Source organism: Pezoporus flaviventris, unplaced genomic scaffold (genome assembly GCF_033815535.1).
Source record: "Pezoporus flaviventris isolate CSIRO_AGI_PZ_B2104156 unplaced genomic scaffold, CSIRO_AGI_Pfla_v1 ptg000031l, whole genome shotgun sequence".
NCBI classification, from domain to species: domain Eukaryota; kingdom Metazoa; phylum Chordata; class Aves; order Psittaciformes; family Psittacidae; genus Pezoporus; species Pezoporus flaviventris.
In genome coordinates this window covers 67025539-67043868 of record NW_026892579.1, presented here as the reverse complement: position 1 = coordinate 67043868, position 18330 = coordinate 67025539, and the positions used below count along the sequence as shown (strand labels likewise).

Sequence of the window (18330 nt, the reverse complement as noted above, 5' to 3'; positions counted from 1 at the left end):
GATTCTCTGAACTCTGTCAGTTATAATGCAGAGTTAGAACATCATAATAACTCTTGGTAAATGCTGCTTGTTTAAAGACTTCAACCTTGTAGGGTATATTATGTGTGTTAATCAAGGAGTGTCCTGTCTCTTCTCTTCTAGCTAGCAATGGGGATCTTTAATGTATTATCTTATTAGGAAGTTACCAGTGGGGAGTTGCTGTAGGTTCTGCAAGGATTGGAGCTGAACTGGTTAACAAATAGGGAAGAGGGTAGCAGTTAAATAGTGTGGGCTTAAAACTTTGTGCCATTCACCCACCCAGCGTGCGCAGCCGCTGACAGAAGTGAAGGACAGTGAAGCATTCACATTATAAGGGCTTTAATGAGGTAAATAAAGCTTTGTGTACCTATAAAAATGACTCTAGCAATAAAAATTCGTTGTCCTCTGAGGTAATAAGTCATGTTTTAATTAGTAAACTGAAGCACAGCTTAGGTCTTATTGTTATATACACAGATATATATATCTATATAGCTTCTGAGAGAGCATTGAGAATTATCTTCAAGTCATGATCTTGATATAAATCTTGTCTGTGTGTGCTGCTTGAATAGTTAAAGGGTGCCTCAGTTAAGAGAATCTATTAGGACTGGCACACTGAGCTTTGAATTTGCCTTGGTGCAGAAAGAAGTACATCTTAATACACCACCTCCATACTTATGAAAAGATTAAAACCAAGTTATACGGTGCTTGTGCTATGATTGGTTTTGCCACAACCTTATACTTGAGTCTGTAGAATAATCCACTGTGGAACCAACAGTGTTCTTCTCTGTCCAGAGATCACTGTGGCGCTAAGCCTTAGTAAAGACAAGGATAGAGCACTGTACCATGCACTTTGGAGAAGTATTGTAACAGGATGCTCAGCTGTAACTGAACTCTTCAGCCTCACCAGCAGATTTAGCCAGATCCTCGTTGCTGTGCAATGACACAGAGCCCAACAACAGTTAAAGTCCTGAGAAGTGTGAAGTGGCCCTTTGGGTCATACAAAATGCAAGGTAAAATGGGAATCCTTCATGTTTGGGAGATCTGATTCATTTGTTCTAAGGTGAACATCAGCTTTTAAGTAGTAGAAACTGAGGGTGAATTTCACTCCAGTGTGTCATTCCATTGCTGTTAATGGCAAAAGTTTTTGTGTGCCTCTAAAAGAGCTGGTCCTGGCCCTTGTTGGGGGTGTGTGTGTGTGAAATATGGATGTGTGTTTGCCTATGTATATATATAATAAAATACTAAATGTATTACAAAATACTGCTTGCACTGGTCTGATCCAGTGTGGTAATTTCTGATTACTGTAAGATGGTTGTTTTGGTCCTTATTCGTTTGTATGTGGAGGCAGTTTTTCCACACACTCACTCTCCAGCTGTGGCCTATAATATTCCTCGAGGACTTAATACAGTCTGCTGTCTTAGTGCAAACTTAAAGTGTTGTGAAGGGTCTTAGTTATGTTCTTTGATTCCTTCATAAGCGTGAATTAAGGATCTTCTGTAGTCTTTGGGGTATTCACAGTAAAGAAATCTGAAAGCATCTTTAGGTAAATGAGGAGAAAAAAATCCATCCTTCTTTCCCCTCTCTGTGCTATTCCCAGGTCGTCTTTTGAAATCTGATCACTTATGATGGGATTTTCAGACGGTGTCATAATAGAAAGAGACCAAATGAAATGAGCAAAGGGAAGGATTAGCCTGGGAGAAGCCTTGGACAGTGGGACTAAAAGCCAGCAGGATACACTAGTAACAACAGTAATCCATTTCAGAGGAGATTAGTTCTACAAGTGTTACATGGGGAGAAGGATCTATACTAAATTGTCTTTAAAATATAAATACACTAATGACACTAGTGCACATTTAGTGTTTAAGTCTTTTTAAAGTGCTTTTAATTCTCTAAGACACACAGAAGGGAGTCACATCATCATTTGGGATGTGTGAGCATTTGGTACGCAGCAGGAAAATGTTTTCAGATGGATTGATTGTGAATGGAAAGCTGCTATCTTGAGCTGGGCTGTCTTCAAAGATGAACACTCATGTGAAGGCTGTGAATAACAAACAGTCTTAATTCAACTTGTCAGTTCTACTAGAAAACTTCGGGCATATTTGCAGGGTTTCTCTATATCCTTAGGGAGAGGAAGAAACCAGCAGCTTTGTACCTCTACGTGTCAGCAAGTACAGGTTTCTTCAAGCCTTCAGTTTTCATTTGCATGATTTCTGAGAACTTTGCACCAAATTATTATGAGTCTTATGTCAAGTTAGAGTGGGTAAAATGGTGACAAGGTTTGTAATACTGGCTAGTAGAAGTCCATATACTAATGTAAGTGGTTATTTAGACTAGTCAAACACAGTAGTGTCATGAGTAAATACACATTGTAGCTGAAAAAGCATCCTGAGCCATGTGTTATGCAGCAGTACTGAATATAGAATCATAGGATAGTTAGGGTTGGAAAGGACCTTAAGATCATCCAGTTCCAACCCCCTGCCATGGGCAGGGACCCCTCATGCTAAACCATGTCACCCAAGGCTCTGTCCAGTCTGGCCTTGAACACTGCCAGGGATGGAGCATTCACAACCTCCCTGGGCAACCCATTCCAGTGCCTCAGCACTCTAACAGTAAAGAACTTCCTCCTTATATCCAATCTAAGCTTCCCCTGTTTAAGTTTGAACCCGTTACCCCTTGTCCTATCACTACAGTCCCTAATGAAGAGTCCCTCCCCAGCATCCCTATAGGCCCCCTTCAGATATCTTCTAAAGACAGGACAGGTGCTTTCTCAAGGATATCTAAAATTATTCCGGAGTTTTTATGCCTGTAATACCAAACTTCTAATTTGATCAGTAGAGAGACGCCTCCTTCAAATGTTTGACCTCAAAACTCACTGGATTTCATCCACTGCATCTCTTTAAGTTCCTATGGATTGTGAACGTTTGCCTTGCTCAGCCCTTGCTGTAGGCTCGTGGAGCATGTACTTGAAACTTGGATTCAAACAAAATATATATATCTGCTTTTCACAGAGGCTTCAGGGCTGATTCATCACTATGTAGCTCACATTTAGGTGAAGTTCAGAGAAGCCTGGAGAAAAGCACTGGGAGGTGACCCACATCCCCTCTTGGTTTCTGAGTCTATTTTTGTTTTACAGTGAATGAATCTTAATGATGTTCAAAATCCATCTTAAGGGTTTTGTGGTCTGAAAACATTACCAGTGACACTAGGATGGGTCTCTAAAAATACTGGTTCCTTATGAGAAAGGAAGGTTTTGCTGAAGGCAGCTGCATATGTGAAGCACAGTGTATGAATGCTGTGAGCTAGAACCTGAAAACTGGCTTAGGTCCATGGAAGTACTTGAGCACTTCACTCCTTGTTGGCACCTGATTTCTACTGAGATTGGATGCCCAGACAGAAGCAAGGAGCTTGAATGTCCATGTGCTTGCAGTGATCTGGTCACTTGTCTGTTGTTGTCATTCATCTTTTTTGCCTGTTCCATTTCAGCTTTTTTTGTAACCTGAAGTTGAATTTTGAATTTTAGGTTTTTGCAATACCGTGAAGTCCATAAAGAAACCATGAAAGCAACAATAGGCTTTTTCCTAACCAGCTCTCCAGCTACCAAGACCAAAGGTTCTGCATCTTGACTAAGCAGCAGAAGATACCAGAATCTGTGTCCTCCATGTAGAGGTGCAGGGAACTTCTTGATTTGCTCCTTGTTATTGGAACGTGCCACCTGGTCTACTACAGTGCAGTCAGTGATGCTGAATGCTACATTTTGATCACTTGCAACCATAGCATGTGCTGCAAATATTTTGGAGAGCTAAAGCATCCTGAGCATATCAAAATAAATCCTAATTTCAGCATTAAGGCCCTAGTATTTGTGTATTTTACCTTCTCTATGAATGTAAGAAAACGGAAAGATCTTGTAACCTTTTAGAGTGTATTTAAAATTTGTATCCAGACTGATAAAAAGGAGTTGCTGGATTGTGTGACAGCATGGAAGTGACTGATCAGACTCTCTTGGAAGCTTGGATCTCAGGGTTTTATCCTCTTAAGTCACTCCATCATCCTTTTTTTGTCAAGAATGAGTTGGGTAGGTGCTAACTCCTTGTATCGATCACACTACTGTAAGTACATCCGGTTGTTGACCAGTGGAATACTGAAAAGGGGAAGCTCAAAAAGAGGCATAGCGCAAAAGCACTTGCTTGAGCCTCTTTTGTGATAACTCTGCAACAATCCAGATTAAGCCAAGTGGTTTGTACTTAAAAGACAAGTTAACGCTTATCAGCCTATGCCTGGAAATGTGTACTTTGGGAGTCAGATTTCTGGGCAACGTTTTCAACTCCATCTCTGTTGCTTGATGGCTTAACAAAGCCAACAGTGTTGGTCCTGATACCAGTTTGGAAAATGGATATTTGAAGGATCAGTGAAGACTGTTTGAATGAGAAACCATTTCTGTTGGCTTTGAGATCAAAATACCTGTTGACTTTATCAACATGGAAAGATCTATACCTTAAACGTAACAAACCTTGGCTCTGCTTTGTGTTTGGTGGAGATGCACTTGACAGCTCTGTTTCTCAATAAATCGATGTTGGGTGTTAACCCCACATGTCACTTAAACCTCATGTGAGATGTTTTGATGCCCACTGTCCTTGTGACAGGAGAGACAGTATTGACTGTGAATTTAACATTTTTAATGAAGTGCTTTGAATACCCCCCAAATTTTGTTACTTTTGAGGTTGACTGTGGAGGTGTGAGGGTTTAGTGACAGCCAGTCAGGTAGGGCTTGGTATCCACTTCATTGCATGCAGGTTTGCAAATACCTGTTCCCATAGGGTGGGGAGCAGTCTCAGAGATCTGGGCATCCACTAAGGTGTGCTCCTCACTGCTGAGTTGGTTCTCTTTTCCTTCTGTATGGCATCATCAGATCTTGTATAATGTCACCTTGCTCTGGTTTTGTGAACACGTTTTGAATGAGGTATTGTGCAGAAAACTTAACCCTCAAAGCCACAAACTCTTAAAAAAACCAAACCCAAATATATATCAGATCTGAAAGCCTCCAGAGTAAATGTTCAATGATATCTAGTCTAGAGAGGGACTCTTCCTCAGGGATTGTAGCAGTAAGACAAGGAGCGATGGGTTCATACTGAAACAGGGGAAGTTCTCTGCTGGGAGGGTAATGAGACACTGTAACAGGTTGCCATACCTGGCAGTGTTCTAGGCCAGGTTGGACAGAGCCTTGCATGACTTGGTCTAGTGTGAGGCATCCCTGCCCATGGCAGGGAGCTGGAACTGGATGATAGCAAGGTCCTTTCCAACCCAAACCACTCTATGTTTCTGTGTTTCTATGATTTCTGTGTGTCTCTGGTATGCTTCAGTTTTGCTGAATTCATGAACCTCTGGCACAGGGAAAGACTCAAAATCTGTGCCATGTTGGCCATCAGATTAATGGCATTTTTGCATCTTCTGGGAGCTGCCATTGCAATAGTTCTGTTCTGTTCAGGCCCAGTCTTTTGGGCCAACCCCTTTTGCTCTGGTTTGTGCTGTATAAGCCTGCTTCTGTTTCAGTGAGCCCTGTGAGCTTCTGAAAGGTCCACAGCAAGTGTGTGATCTCAGAGGTGGGGACTGTGGTACCAGCCAGGGAGCAGGAGGAGAGGAGAGCACTGCTGTTTTGTTTTGCTCACTTGCTGTGGAAAGCCATGAGAAACTCCTTTTCTTTCTCCAGATTCTAACTGTGGAGTTTGAGCCTGAAGGCAATCGTGAACCACTTTTGGGTGACTGTTAGGAGATAAAGCAGCTCTTTACTAAAGAGCTTTGGCTTTTTAGCTGGAGATGGATTAACTAGTGGTAGTACTAGCCCTGGAGATCACTGGTGTGTTGACTAGGATAGCATCAGGGTGTGGAACTAGCATCAGTTTACATGCATGAATGATTGTAGCCAAGATAATGGTTGTACAAAGTCAATGAAAATGGCTTTGTGAAGTTGATGTGTATAAAGAGCTAAAGGATGTGCTGTTAACCTGAGTAAACACTTACACCTTTTAGTAGTTCCTGTTTATTACTTACAGCTTTTTATCTGTAGTTCTCAAAACAAGTTACCAATGAAACAAACACTGATCATCATCGGGTGTATGAAGAACCATGAGCTAAACAAATGAAGAGACAGGATGAATCAGCCACCAACTAAACCTTAAATCCAGGTTTCCTGATTATTCCATTGCATCATCCCACTTTTCCAACAGGTTTTTGTTTTACATTAGTCTGGTTCTGAGTGGGGTGTAAAAACTGGGGCTGAGGTTGCTCACATGCCTAGAAAACACCTTTACGAACACTTAGCTTGATACAAACATTTTCAATGTGTTTCCTTTCAAAAGCAACTTTTAAGGCTCTGCTTCCTTCCTGAGCTTCCTGAAGTATGCTAACCAGGTGAGTGGGGAACAAAGCTATTTTGTGTGTGTAATGCAGCAAGCATATTAGAAGATGTTAATGTACCTTTTGGATTTACAGGGTGCTTAAAAGCATCCCTGCCCATAAAGTGATTTACAGTGAATCCATACATAAAGTGCTGTGGTAGCCTTACTAGAGGAAGTTATGTTTGTCTGTCTTGTTTCTTGTGGCCTGTTCTTATTGTTGCAGAGTAGTTGTGTAGCTGTAGTTGCCTTTATTTGGGAGATGAAGATGCTGAGATGAATCAGAGCCATGGTCAGCTATCAGCTGAGGATTTAGAGTTGCTGAGTGGCAATCAAAAAGAGAATCCATCTTTTATCAGGATGAGCTTTGGAAATGGAAGGTGTTACGTGCTGAAAAGGAGGAGAACACAGTATTTTGGCAAGATGGTGATTTGGTCCTCAGTATCAATCAATAGTGTGTTATCTTGTGAATATGCCAGTGGTGCTTAGCAGATATAAATCTCTGTGATAAACCCCAGTCTGCACATCTGTGTGATTTGGCAGATGTGGATAGGAACCAGAGAGCTGGTGTAATTTGAGATGTTTTGGCTGAAAGCCTGTACACTCATTTCTAGCAGGTAGGTGGCTGCTGCTGCTGCTATCTATCAAACACTGCACTCTGAAGTGTTTACTTCAAGTCTGTGAAGCAGTGGCTGTGTTTGAGGGAAGACTGGGGAAAAGCTCTCACTCTCTGCCAAAAAGATGGAGGTTTCCTGTACAGAGTAACTGTAGCAGAGTCATTGCTAAAAATGTTTATGAATGGCACCCATCAGAATTCAGGCCAGGATTTTCAGGCTCCATAGGAATGTGCACTCGGTGGGGAATCGGGCTTTGACGTTCAGAAATGACAGCCTAAACATTTCCAGCCCATGAAATGTGATGACAGGACTATAGTAACAATTCTTGTTCTGAGTAGAAAGTTACTGCAATCACAGTAGCTTCCTGCCATGCGAAGAAGTGAGTTTTTAATGGCACTTCTTACCATGAGATGTGGTCTGAGTGCAATTTAGTGTTTCAAACCTGGGCGGAGATTAAAGAGATATTGGCTCTGTTACTATTTTAATCTTACAAACTGGAGCAAACACCAGGTTGTGTGTCCTGAGCATGATTTAGCAATCTGTTAGGCTTTTAATTATCCCCTTCCTAATTAGATTGCTCTGATTATTTGGTGCTTGAAGTAATGGTGTATTTTTAAGTTCGCAGGGCAGTAGCTTTTCATTTTACAGGCATTTTGTCTTTCATGCTGAAGTATGGAAACATATGGTGCTACTTCTGATATAGCACTTGTCTAAATATCTTTGCTTGTAAGATTTTCTGCAGAGCCATATAATTTTCTCCTGTAAAAACATTCCTAATGTATTTAAGCAGTTTTACAACTCCAGCATGGGATTATCACATTCTGGTCATTGTAAACATTTACTGGATGTAGGTCAAGGTATTGAACTGTGAAGCCTGAAGAAGAAAAATGACCAGGAAGCAGTTAGAAATGCAGGGGGACCAGTAGGAAATGGAATAGTGATAATTCATAGAAACAAAAGAGTTTATGAGAACACTTCCAGATATTTTGAAAGGGTCAAACTAATACATTTCTTTTTAAGCTGAACTCTTGGGATATCACTGTCAGTAGACATGGAATCCCGTAACACAGTGTGCAGACTCCTCACATGGTAACTGGTCACATCTCATGCTTTGTGTTCACTTTCTACGTGATAGTGTTTCTTTTGTCTGAGCCATGTGATGTCAGGCTGCATTAAAAACTGTGCAATAGCAACACTTATACAATGAAGGGAAACTGGAAATGTTTGAAGAGTTTGGTATAGCTGGAAAGGTTAGTAGAATAGCCAGAATACTTTTGTATCCTTTTGTCTACATTGCTAGACTCTTGTCCAGCATGAGAGATGATGAGCAGGAGGCTAACTGGCCTGTTAATGAACTTTAGAAATGAGCAAGAACAGTTCTCTCAGGGGGTGATGCAGATCTAAAACTCCTCTTCTTACACAGCAGTGAGAAAGCAAGGGTTCTCATTAATGTGGTCCTCCTGAAGCAAAGTGCATTGCCAAGAAGTGGGTATGTGATGAGCATCACCTGGATCACCTGCCACAGAGGGAAGCACTCGAAGGCATAGGAGTTGGGCCAGCCTGATGACAGGTCTTGTGCTGCCCTGTTGCTTCCCAGCAGCTGTTATCCAGGAGCATGAGGGTGTGATTGGGCAAACTTTGAAAGCCAAGCTGCCAGAAAGCATTCATGTGTCCTATCTGGGAAGAAGGGCAGGTTGGGTTAAACCAGCACCTGAAGCACTTCTTGCTACTTGGAATCAATGACTGCTTGCCTGTTCCAGACTCCCGAGTACTGTGCTGTAGGACTGCACGTGTGTGAGGATGTGTGTGCTGGAATCTTGCTGCTTCAGCAAACAGAATGGCCCACTGTGTTGCCATGTTGGAGATCATGGTGGAACTAATGAAATCATTTAGGGTTTGATACTGCTTTTATTTATGCAGGTGGCTGACTTCATACACTTGCATGTCCCCACCGAGTTCACGGGCTACTAGAAGCACTTGTGTTTTTTAAGTGGTATTATGAAAATCTGAGCTGGCACTTAGAAATGTATTCCAGAGGAAGCAGGCAGCAATCCCTCTTGCCCGTAATGTTCTGATCTGAAGAAAATCTTGCAAGTTTTCTTTCCTGCCTTCAACAGATTGATATTTGGCATCAAGACTTTCAATCCAGGTTTGAAGACAGTCAAAAAATGACGATGGCCTTTCTGTCCCTGGGGTGCTGCCTTCATGGATCACTCATCTCAGGGCTGGCCCTCCCTGAAGGCACAATATGAGTACAGCTTTCAGTAGCAGGGAAGCATTTTAGACTCTCTGGGCTGCCTTGTAAAGCTCTTGACCATCCATATACCTTGTAAAACGCTACAAGGGATGAAGCATCCTCAGTATCCAGGAAAGGAGAGTGAGCAGCTCCCCCAGTCAAGCTCAGAGCATGGAGGCAGAGCACGCTTTTCCCCAGAGGGGTTACAGGGGGAGCTGGAAGTGGAAAGCAAAGAGAAGGATGCACTGGACAGGATCTCCTTTCTCCTCCCTCCTGAAACTGGGTCCAGAAGCCGACTGCCATTTCTAGGACAGATCACCCAGGAGGTAGTTCTGTAGCTGTAATGGGAGCAGGCTGTGTCTGATGTGGAAGGTTTGAGTTGCACCCTCGTGAGCACAGATGATAAAGCTGCTTATAAAAGAATTTGTAATTTCTGAGGGGTTTTCTTTGAGAAAAAGAAACTGGATGAGGTTGGACAGATTCAGAGTTATAGTAAGGAGTGTGTATGTTGTAAAGTGAAGGACTCTGAAGAAGGGGAAATGTCATCATCCAGTTACCCAAAGTTGGATTAGGTAAACTTGCACTGGTTTTAACAGTAGTCCTGCTTCTACCTAGAAAATGGAGGTGTGGGACAGCAGAATTAGATTATAGAAGCGAGCAGAGCTCCAGCATTTCTGAACTTGAAATTGTTGGGAATGATGCAGGTAGTGACCACTTACATTCACTTCTTTGTGTGTGATAAATACAGTAATTGGAGGGGTTTGTTAATGACTATGCAGGTTTTAGTCAATCACAGGTATCAGTTGATATCCTGCCCCCTTGTTCTGTCAGATGAAAAATAGGGCAGCTATTACCGTATCTGCCAGCTGTGGTGCAGCTGCTGATGTGGTAGTGCTGATCCTGACTGACTCATGGTGGGTACTCAGGAATTTTACTTCCATAGCATCTCTGAGCTCCCTGGGGCTTTTGGGGTCTTGAGCACCTCAAGGTGCCTACTGCAATCTTTCCTTGTGGCTGAGAATGAAGAAGTAGAACTGCAGCTACTTTGGCAATCCCAGCAGTTGATAGTGTAGAAATGTGAATTTCTTCTTACAGACCCTTTACTCTTCCACCAGAGTTTTCTGTAAAGCACGGTTCTCCTCCTGTACACTGGAAGGCAGAGAGCTCTCATTAGGAAACACTGGATTTTTCAAAGAATGAAAAATCTGGTCTGTGTTGAACTCTGCTACTAAATGTGAGCTCTCCTGTTTAACAAGGACAAAGCAAACCATGTTTTCTGTCTACTTTTTTACTCAAGTAATCTTCATTTGTGAAAGTCTTTACTATGGGTCCTTTCATTATTGCTGCTGTTGAAAAATCAGTTACACTGGAAGACCAACTAGAAGTCTAATATGAGATGAAGAACTACAGTTCTCTATCTGTTCTATGGGGCAGAGGTGGTTTCTTGCTGCCTTTTATAAACCATCTAGACTGCCAGCAGGCAAGAATAGAGGTAATCCAGTTATTTGGGTTCTCAGTTTTGCTGATAAACAACTAAGTTCTTTTTATAAGTTCTCTCTACAGCAATATGTATTCTTAAGTATTAGTCAGCCATTGCTCTTCAGAGTGCAAAATCCATTGCACCTTTTCAGTCTGGTGGGATTTGAGGTGAAATTGGACAGATTCAACAACGTGGCAAAAAAGTCCAGCAGTGCAGAAGGATCCCACAAAGACTATCCATGGAAGATCCAGATGGCTTGCAGCACCCTGCAGTGTTATAGAGCTGCTAAAAGCATAGTGATGTGCAAGCATAATCAGAGTGATCCGTCAGGCCAGGGACACTGCGTGTTACTCTGAACTAAAAAAGCTAAATAGCTCAGTAGGTAGGTTTGGTTGCAGTCTTAATGCATCGAGATTTCAGTTTCATTGTGAGCATCCTTGTATCTTTGGCCCTGAATTGTGGCAGTTTGCAATAAACTCTAAGGTAATGTGCTGAAGTGATGCTATTGTCTCTGTGTTTCTCGTTGTAAGTGTAAAAGCAGCATTTGCTAATATGAGGATATGGTTTTTAAAGGGCAAAATCTTCTTCATTGAAGTTGACAGTACCAGAAATCATGTGGCTCATGGAGCCTGATGCACACTTAAAGTTCAGACCATGTTGATAAGTAAGCTTCAATTAAATGTGGGGTTGGAAACTATGCTTTGGGCATTGCAAAAGAAGTTTTATGTAGATCAAAGTCATAGATCTTATTGGCCAGAATCCTCAAAATGAAGAATGGTTTGTCCCCGTTTCTTACACAACACAAGCCCAGCTGAGAGTCGGTTGTGAGAGGGTTGTCTGTCCTCTGAGTGCTGCTAATACACAGCATCATCCTCTGAGGGCTGCTTTAATGCAGCACTTGATTACTGTTGTCTATTTAAGTTATATTTTGTTTACACTGGGTGCAGTGTAGTGAGAAATAAGTTTAATTTCTTCTGCATATTGGTAAAAAATCAGTGCATGTGTCTTCTACCTCTGTAAAATAACAGCCTGCAGTTAAACATGGGATCATATCCAGACCTGACACGGTTGTGGTTTAACAGCCTTGAAGGCTGACTGTTGCCTGTACCAACATCGAGATGTGTCACTGCAAATCTACCAGGGACTGGGATCAGACTCTTCTCAGATGTTTGGCTTTCCCCAATTTATTTTTGATGGTGGGGGATGGATTATTCACCGGGAGACAGGGATGCAGGAATTCCTCCTGGTTCCTCTTGTTAGTCCTTGTCGAGCAGTGGTTTAAGAGGCAGAACACTGTCTGATTAACATGGCAGCATGAAGTGTCTGGCAGCATGAAGTTCCTATAGGTGCCTGGGCTTCAGGATGAAGAGAAAAATCCCAGATTCACTGAGCAGGGTTCATTTTATGTGTGTCTGTACATAGTAGCATTTATTAATTTAGGGGGATGCTTGGCTTGTTTTAAATCAAATAGAAAATGCTCACTCAAGTGCACAACTAGGACTATAGCTATTATCAGATTGATTAAAGTAAAAGCAGTGAATTAACTGCATTGAATCATAGAATTCCAGACTTGTTTGGGTTGGAAAGGGCTTTAAGATCATCCAGTTCCTACCCCCTGCCAGGTGCAGGGATGCCTCACACTAGACCGTGTTGCCCAAGGCTCTGTCCAGCCTGGCCTTGAACACTGCCAGGGCTGGAGCATTCACCACTTTTTGAGCAGCCTGTTCCACTTCAGTTACAAGGGCTGCCATGCATGGCTTGATACTCATTTAAGTGTATGCTACATAGATAGAAGGCACCACACAACTAACATGTTAAACTACCAACTTTTAGTCAGGCATTATCAGGGTTTTCTGGCATTTTGTTTCCAAGATCATCAAGAAACTCAGCTAAATGCTCTTACAGGAGCAGTAGCTTTGAAAGCTTTCCTGAATCATTTGTAATGTTTAATTTTAGCCTTATAACTATTTCAAACTATAACCTTAAGCACCTTTAATCTCTCAGTTTGAGTGGTAATTCTGATAGACTTCACATGATCCAAAGGTGCCTCGGGGTGAAAACTTCCCTGGAAGGTCACTGAGGAGAGAAATAGATACTTATTTCTTTGAATTACACAGGACTAACATGAAATTGCCTTTCTGTTTCAGACAAGCATAGCCTCCACTCTATATGCTGTATATGTGCTTTAGTACTAAACTCCAGGCAGGACCTGAACCTATTTGTGGGAAAGTCTAGATCTGTTTCAAAAGGAGAGGGAAAGCACAGGAAGGTGCACAGTGTGGTAACCTACAGGTTGTATTGTATGCTCTCAATAGTCAAATCTGCAGGCAGTCTGAGATTCAGCAATATGAGAGAAAGCAGAGTGTTGCCAATCTATTCCTGTGCTGAGGGCAGGAAATGAGACCTCTTTCTGCAATAACTTCATATTATGAAAGTCTGTGCGGCATCCTTGCTGTGTGCAGGCTATAGCTGATGCTTCAAAAGCACAACTGCAAGTGAGTAGCACTGGAGCTGTTCTGTCTTGAACTGTGGTGGCATTTCTGGAGGTTGGAGTAATCTGCCTCTTTCCTATTGGCATTGCTTTGGTGACAGCTAAGGGCCAGCAGTGTTTGCTTGCTGGATGGACGACGTTGGGCTGTAAGCTGTTCTCCTGGTAGAAAGGCAGATTTTGGTCACTGATATATTAAAAGCCACAGTTAGTGGGAATGTGATTTTGGCTGGGGTTTGGAGCTCTTAAGGAATGGCATGAAGTATTTAACTGCTTTTTAGGAAACTAGAGCTAGATGGGGAAATGCGGTTGTGATGGTTGTTGAGTTGGGGGGGGAAGAGAAGCACAGGATTGTGCTACCTTGGATGGGGTTCTGGTGTCCTGCCATTACTCTGTCATCACTTTAGGTGAGGTTACAGTCTGTGGAAAGACTCCTGTTGACTCCTGTCTCTGACAGATGGCCTGTGAACAGGCGCATGAAGCAAGGCCTATGAGCAGGACTTACCTCGCAGTGCAGAGTGAAAGCACAGGCAAACAGAAATCTGTGGTGGGTGCAAAGCTTTACAGCTCCACATGGAGGAAAAAGCTCTCTCTAAATTTATCAGAGACTTTTCTTTTGACAACGTTGGTTTTCCTCATCTCTCAGATCATAAAAAGCCAAGAGAGTTGCCTTGAGGCTGCTTTGGAAGCCTCTGGCTGTCAGCGTGATGAGCATTTCAGATCCCAGTGCCGTGACCCTGTGTTCATCGCAGGAACAGACGTGTTGAAACGATAAGCCCCGAATCTTGAGGGTGAATTGGCAACACTCTGTGAATTTGTTGCATGCATCTTACCTAAGGACCAGAATATCCAGTGTTATCTTGAATGAGAACAGCAGAATATGCTTTTCAGTCATCCCCTTTGCTAAAACTGTAAAAAAAAACAGAAGAGAAATCCATACGTGAGTATATATCCTGTTATTTCATACGCACACAGGAGAGAGATTTAAAGTGGAATCAAGGAAATAGTGACCTGGGATAGCTGAGCTTGTTCTCTTGCTGAACGCAGAGTCCTTGAAGCAGGAATAAGAACTAAGATAGCCAGGAGCAGCAATTGACTTGGCCACACTTGGGGTGTTGTGGGTTAGCAGATGACATGGGGAGGTCAAAGTTCCATTTCCAGCCTGTTTGACCCCAGTTCGATTTTTAGGGGAAATGGAATGTCCGAATGTTTCAAGGTTGGACTTGATCTTAAAGGTCTCCTAAGGTTGATTCTGAGGAAGGAGGAAGTTCATATTGCTGCAAAGAACTGGTCACACAAGAATTCTCTTTCTATTTTATATATAAACATATGTTTCATACTTCAGTCAACTCTTCCCCTAAATCGTTGCTTCCTATAGGGAATAAAGTATGAAAAATCAGTGTGTATATAGTGAAGGAAATAGGTGGGGTTGGAATAAAACCTTGTACAATTGGTCACACATAGGATCATAGAATAGTTAGGGTTGGAAAGGGCCTTAAGATCATCCAGTTCCAACCCCCCTGCCATGGGCAGGGACACCCCACACTAAAGCATGTCACCCAAGGCTCTGTCCAACCTGGCACATAATACATCCTTTAGGACAGAGAGGAGAAAATCTCTTCCTCTCAAAACCTGAATGCCAAAACCATGGGGAGAAGGGGCAGAGGGGTTTGGAGAATGCTTAAATTGCTTTAATTTCATTTTTGGTGGAAAGAATAAGGAAAGAATAAATGAATTAGAATGAGAAATTGATCAAACATGGTTTGAATCCTCTTGGAGAAATATTGCCATTGATTTCTAGAAGAACAGGATGCGACCACATGGTTTGTCTGTGCCTCTGCTACCCTGTTGGCATAGACTAAATCACTGACACTCAAAATAAACCCCAACACAACCCAAACCCAACTTGCTACAAGTGAACAAACAAAACCTACTTGACTGCATGGCACTAAATTAACTCCTTAATCTGTACCATGATTGTTGCGCCAGAGCCGTGGGGGTGAGGAGAGATTTTCCTCTATTAGGCGTGAGACCAACCCCACACTTGGTGGGTGGCTCAGGACCTGAAACAGTTAAGTCATTTTCTAAGCATCACCCAGGTACATGAAGCTGAGATTTTGATTTATTTTGAGCTCTGAGGAATATAATGTGCAAACCTATTGAGGTTCTACTTGCTGGCCAGAGACTGCTCTCAGTTTAATAAGACACAGCTAAATTTACCATGATGAAGTGCTGCTTCATGCATGAAATAGATGCTGTGGTCCTGTGTTGGTGATTGATGATTTATTACCTTTTAAACTATAGGACCTACATGCAGAATTAATTTTCAGTGGATTCTTTATGTTATCACTTGTTTGTACCCCCCTGGAATCTTATATGATTAAACATAACTTTTAAAGAACAAACTCAGAAATAAAGTCTGAGAGATATTTAAATTGTGCTTTTCACAATTTTCCCCCTTTTCCCCATGAGATGTTTTACAAACCTAATCTAGCAGCAGCTTATGCTGCAGAAGATGTTTATAGCTCACACTATTCTTGTTCCTTATCAAATCACTGCTCTTATTCTTTAAAGCTCTCAGAGGATTGATTTAAATTTAGGCTTAAGTGTATAGATCACCCCTGTCTGCATAGTCCTTTGTTACCCACGGCAGTTTCTGGCTGCTCTCAGATGACAGACCTCAGGTTGAAACCCCAGGCAGTCCATGTGAAATGCCCACATGGGCCTTGCTCTACTGGGGCAATTTTCAGCTCCAAGTTATGTTCCTGTTTTCACCCTTTAAGTTCTGGGGAGAATAACCTGGTTAAAGAAAGACTGGAAAACTGAGAGGAGAATCCGTCCAGCAGAAGATGGAGAGGGGAGAGGTATGGTAGAGGCATCCTGTCTTACAGAGAATGACCAGATGTGGTGTGGTGTTTAACTCTCTGAAGGGCAGGCACCCAGTGCCATAGAGCCTTGGGGTTTCTTCTGGTGCAAACAAGACTTGGGGTTGACTCTTGTACTGTGGGGATTTGAAAACACTGATGCTGCTTCCTTAAACTCAGAGCTACATAAATGTGCACAGCTAACCTGTACTGGAAGTCTTGAATACATAAAAGGAGCTGGTGATGCACCTTGGATCCTGTAGGTGAGCAGCACATGAAAGTCTTCTGGAGGAGTAGATTGCAGCTCAGCTGCTGGACAGCTCAGCAGCATCAGGCCTTAGGGCTGAACATGTTGGATTGGGGTGAAATACTTCAGATGCTTCATGGCTTTGGTCCTTGCCCTACAGACATCAGGTGAGCCCATGACTGCTCTGTTCAGAGGCTGGTTCATGATCCTTTATACATAGTCTCCTGTGTAGTTCCAGAGTGACAGAAGGGCTCAGCAGTGTCGGAGCTAACAAATAAATTCTTTATTTGAAAGAAAATAAGCTGTACTTTTGCAAACAAGGCTCTTCTCAGTATTTGTAAGCTGAGCAGGGTCAGCCTGGGTCCTTACCTGGCTTTTTAAGCTCTGGAAAGACCACAAGGGTGTTAGTGATGGAAAAACCATTATATTTTGAGTCAGTCATAAATACTGTGAAGGTAAAGGTTGAAATATTCTACTAAGATCCATTCTGCTTGTTATTTGAAGTCCCAAATACCAAGAGCTTTAAAGTTCTTCCAAGGCTCTCTGCAAACATTGGTGGTGTTTGCAGAAAGCATTGTGTGCAGTGTTGCCATTCACTTCTTGTCAGAGACCTCTTTACGATGCTGCAGTGTACTTCTCACCAGACACAGCACTGTCTGCTTTGAGTGCAGAAGCAGATTCACTTTCTCTTCTCTCATCACAGCACCTATTGATTCTCTTTATCAGAGCTGTCATAGAACCCCAGCCTGGTTTGTGTTGGAAGGGACCTTAAAGCTCATTCACTTCCAAATCCCTGCCACAGGCAGGGACCCCTTCCACTAAAGCAGCTTGCTCCAAGCCCCTGTGTCCAACCTGGCCTTGAACACTGCCAGGGATGGGGCAGCCACAGCTTCTCTGGGCACCCTGTGCCAGCGCCTCAGCACCCTCACAGGGAAGAGCTTCTGCCTGAGAGCTCATCTCAGTCTCCCCTGTTCTGGCAGGTTAAAGCCATTCCCCTTGGCCTGTTCCTACAGGCCCTTGTCCAAAGCCCCTCTCCAGGCTTTTTGTAGCCCCTTTCGGGATTACAAAGCTGTTATCAGGTCTCCCTGAAGCCTTCTCCTGTCTTCTCTCTTTGTCCCTTGTCCCTGTCAATCTTCAGTGTTATATTTTTGGAAGATAAATTTAATTATAAGCAAAAATGCCTACTGAGGATGGACATGGTCCAGTACTATGTCAAGAAGAGATCATTCCCATTGTGGGGTAAAATCTCTCTTCTCTGTCCAGTTTTCTCTCTTGGAAATGCTGTTTCCGCTATGTTTCCTTCCACATCTTCAGAAAATTAAGTGCTGAAGTCTTTTAAAATCTATAAGCCAGATTCCTGCCTTTCATGGCTGGTGAAGTGAGTAACTGCAAGGTGATTGCAATGGCCCATACTCAGATTACGTGGGAACAACTGTGGTGCCCTCTGACTGTGAGCTCCTGGTGGCTGACACATACCTGCAGTGCAACAAGCCAGTGAATACTCTGTTTGGTAAAAATCAATCCTGGTTATCCTCTCTCCATCTCCATGTTTTGGTGTCTGTCAGCTTGGATTTATCACAATGATCACTGGTTGGACTTGCACGTCGGGCTTGACTGATGAACAACTCTAGATAGGAAAGGGTTTCCTTAAAGGGCGCTTGGCCTCTCAGTCTTCACCCATGGAAAACTTGTAAAAGGTGAATGCATGTTGGTGCTGCAGTAGGTATGGGTTTGTTTCCAAGAACTAAGCTTTGTGCTCACTGTAGCCATAAAGCAATGACTTCAAATTATTGACTTCTGGAATGTGAAGTCATCAAACTTCTGTAATGGGAAAATCTTTTTATATTAGAGAAATTTATCTCAGGTTGAAAATAGTTTTATTTGTCTTCCTCAGCAGCCAAACCTCTGTGGGCTCCTCACTAGCTCTCAGAAATGATCCTAACTTGTTTGTACCGTATGGTACTGTCTGGACACAGCAGAACAGACCTGAC

The 18330-nt window shown here is 42.6% G+C and overlaps 1 protein-coding gene across 6 annotated transcripts in view; it reads left to right on the top strand.

The window, feature by feature from the left end:
* The window catches only part of CCDC85A (coiled-coil domain containing 85A), a 91613-nt gene that overhangs the window by 17748 nt on the left and 55535 nt on the right, over positions 1 to 18330 (top strand). Inside the window, exon 3 of one of the 6 annotated variants that reach the window (XM_061461652.1) lies at positions 3539 to 4617. The exons of the other annotated variants lie outside the window; for them this stretch is intronic. Coding sequence (XP_061317636.1) covers positions 3539 to 3576 — 38 coding nt within the window. The 3' untranslated portion in view covers positions 3577 to 4617. Of the gene's footprint in view, positions 1 to 3538; positions 4618 to 18330 lie in introns of those variants that run through there. 6 annotated transcript variants of the gene reach the window in all.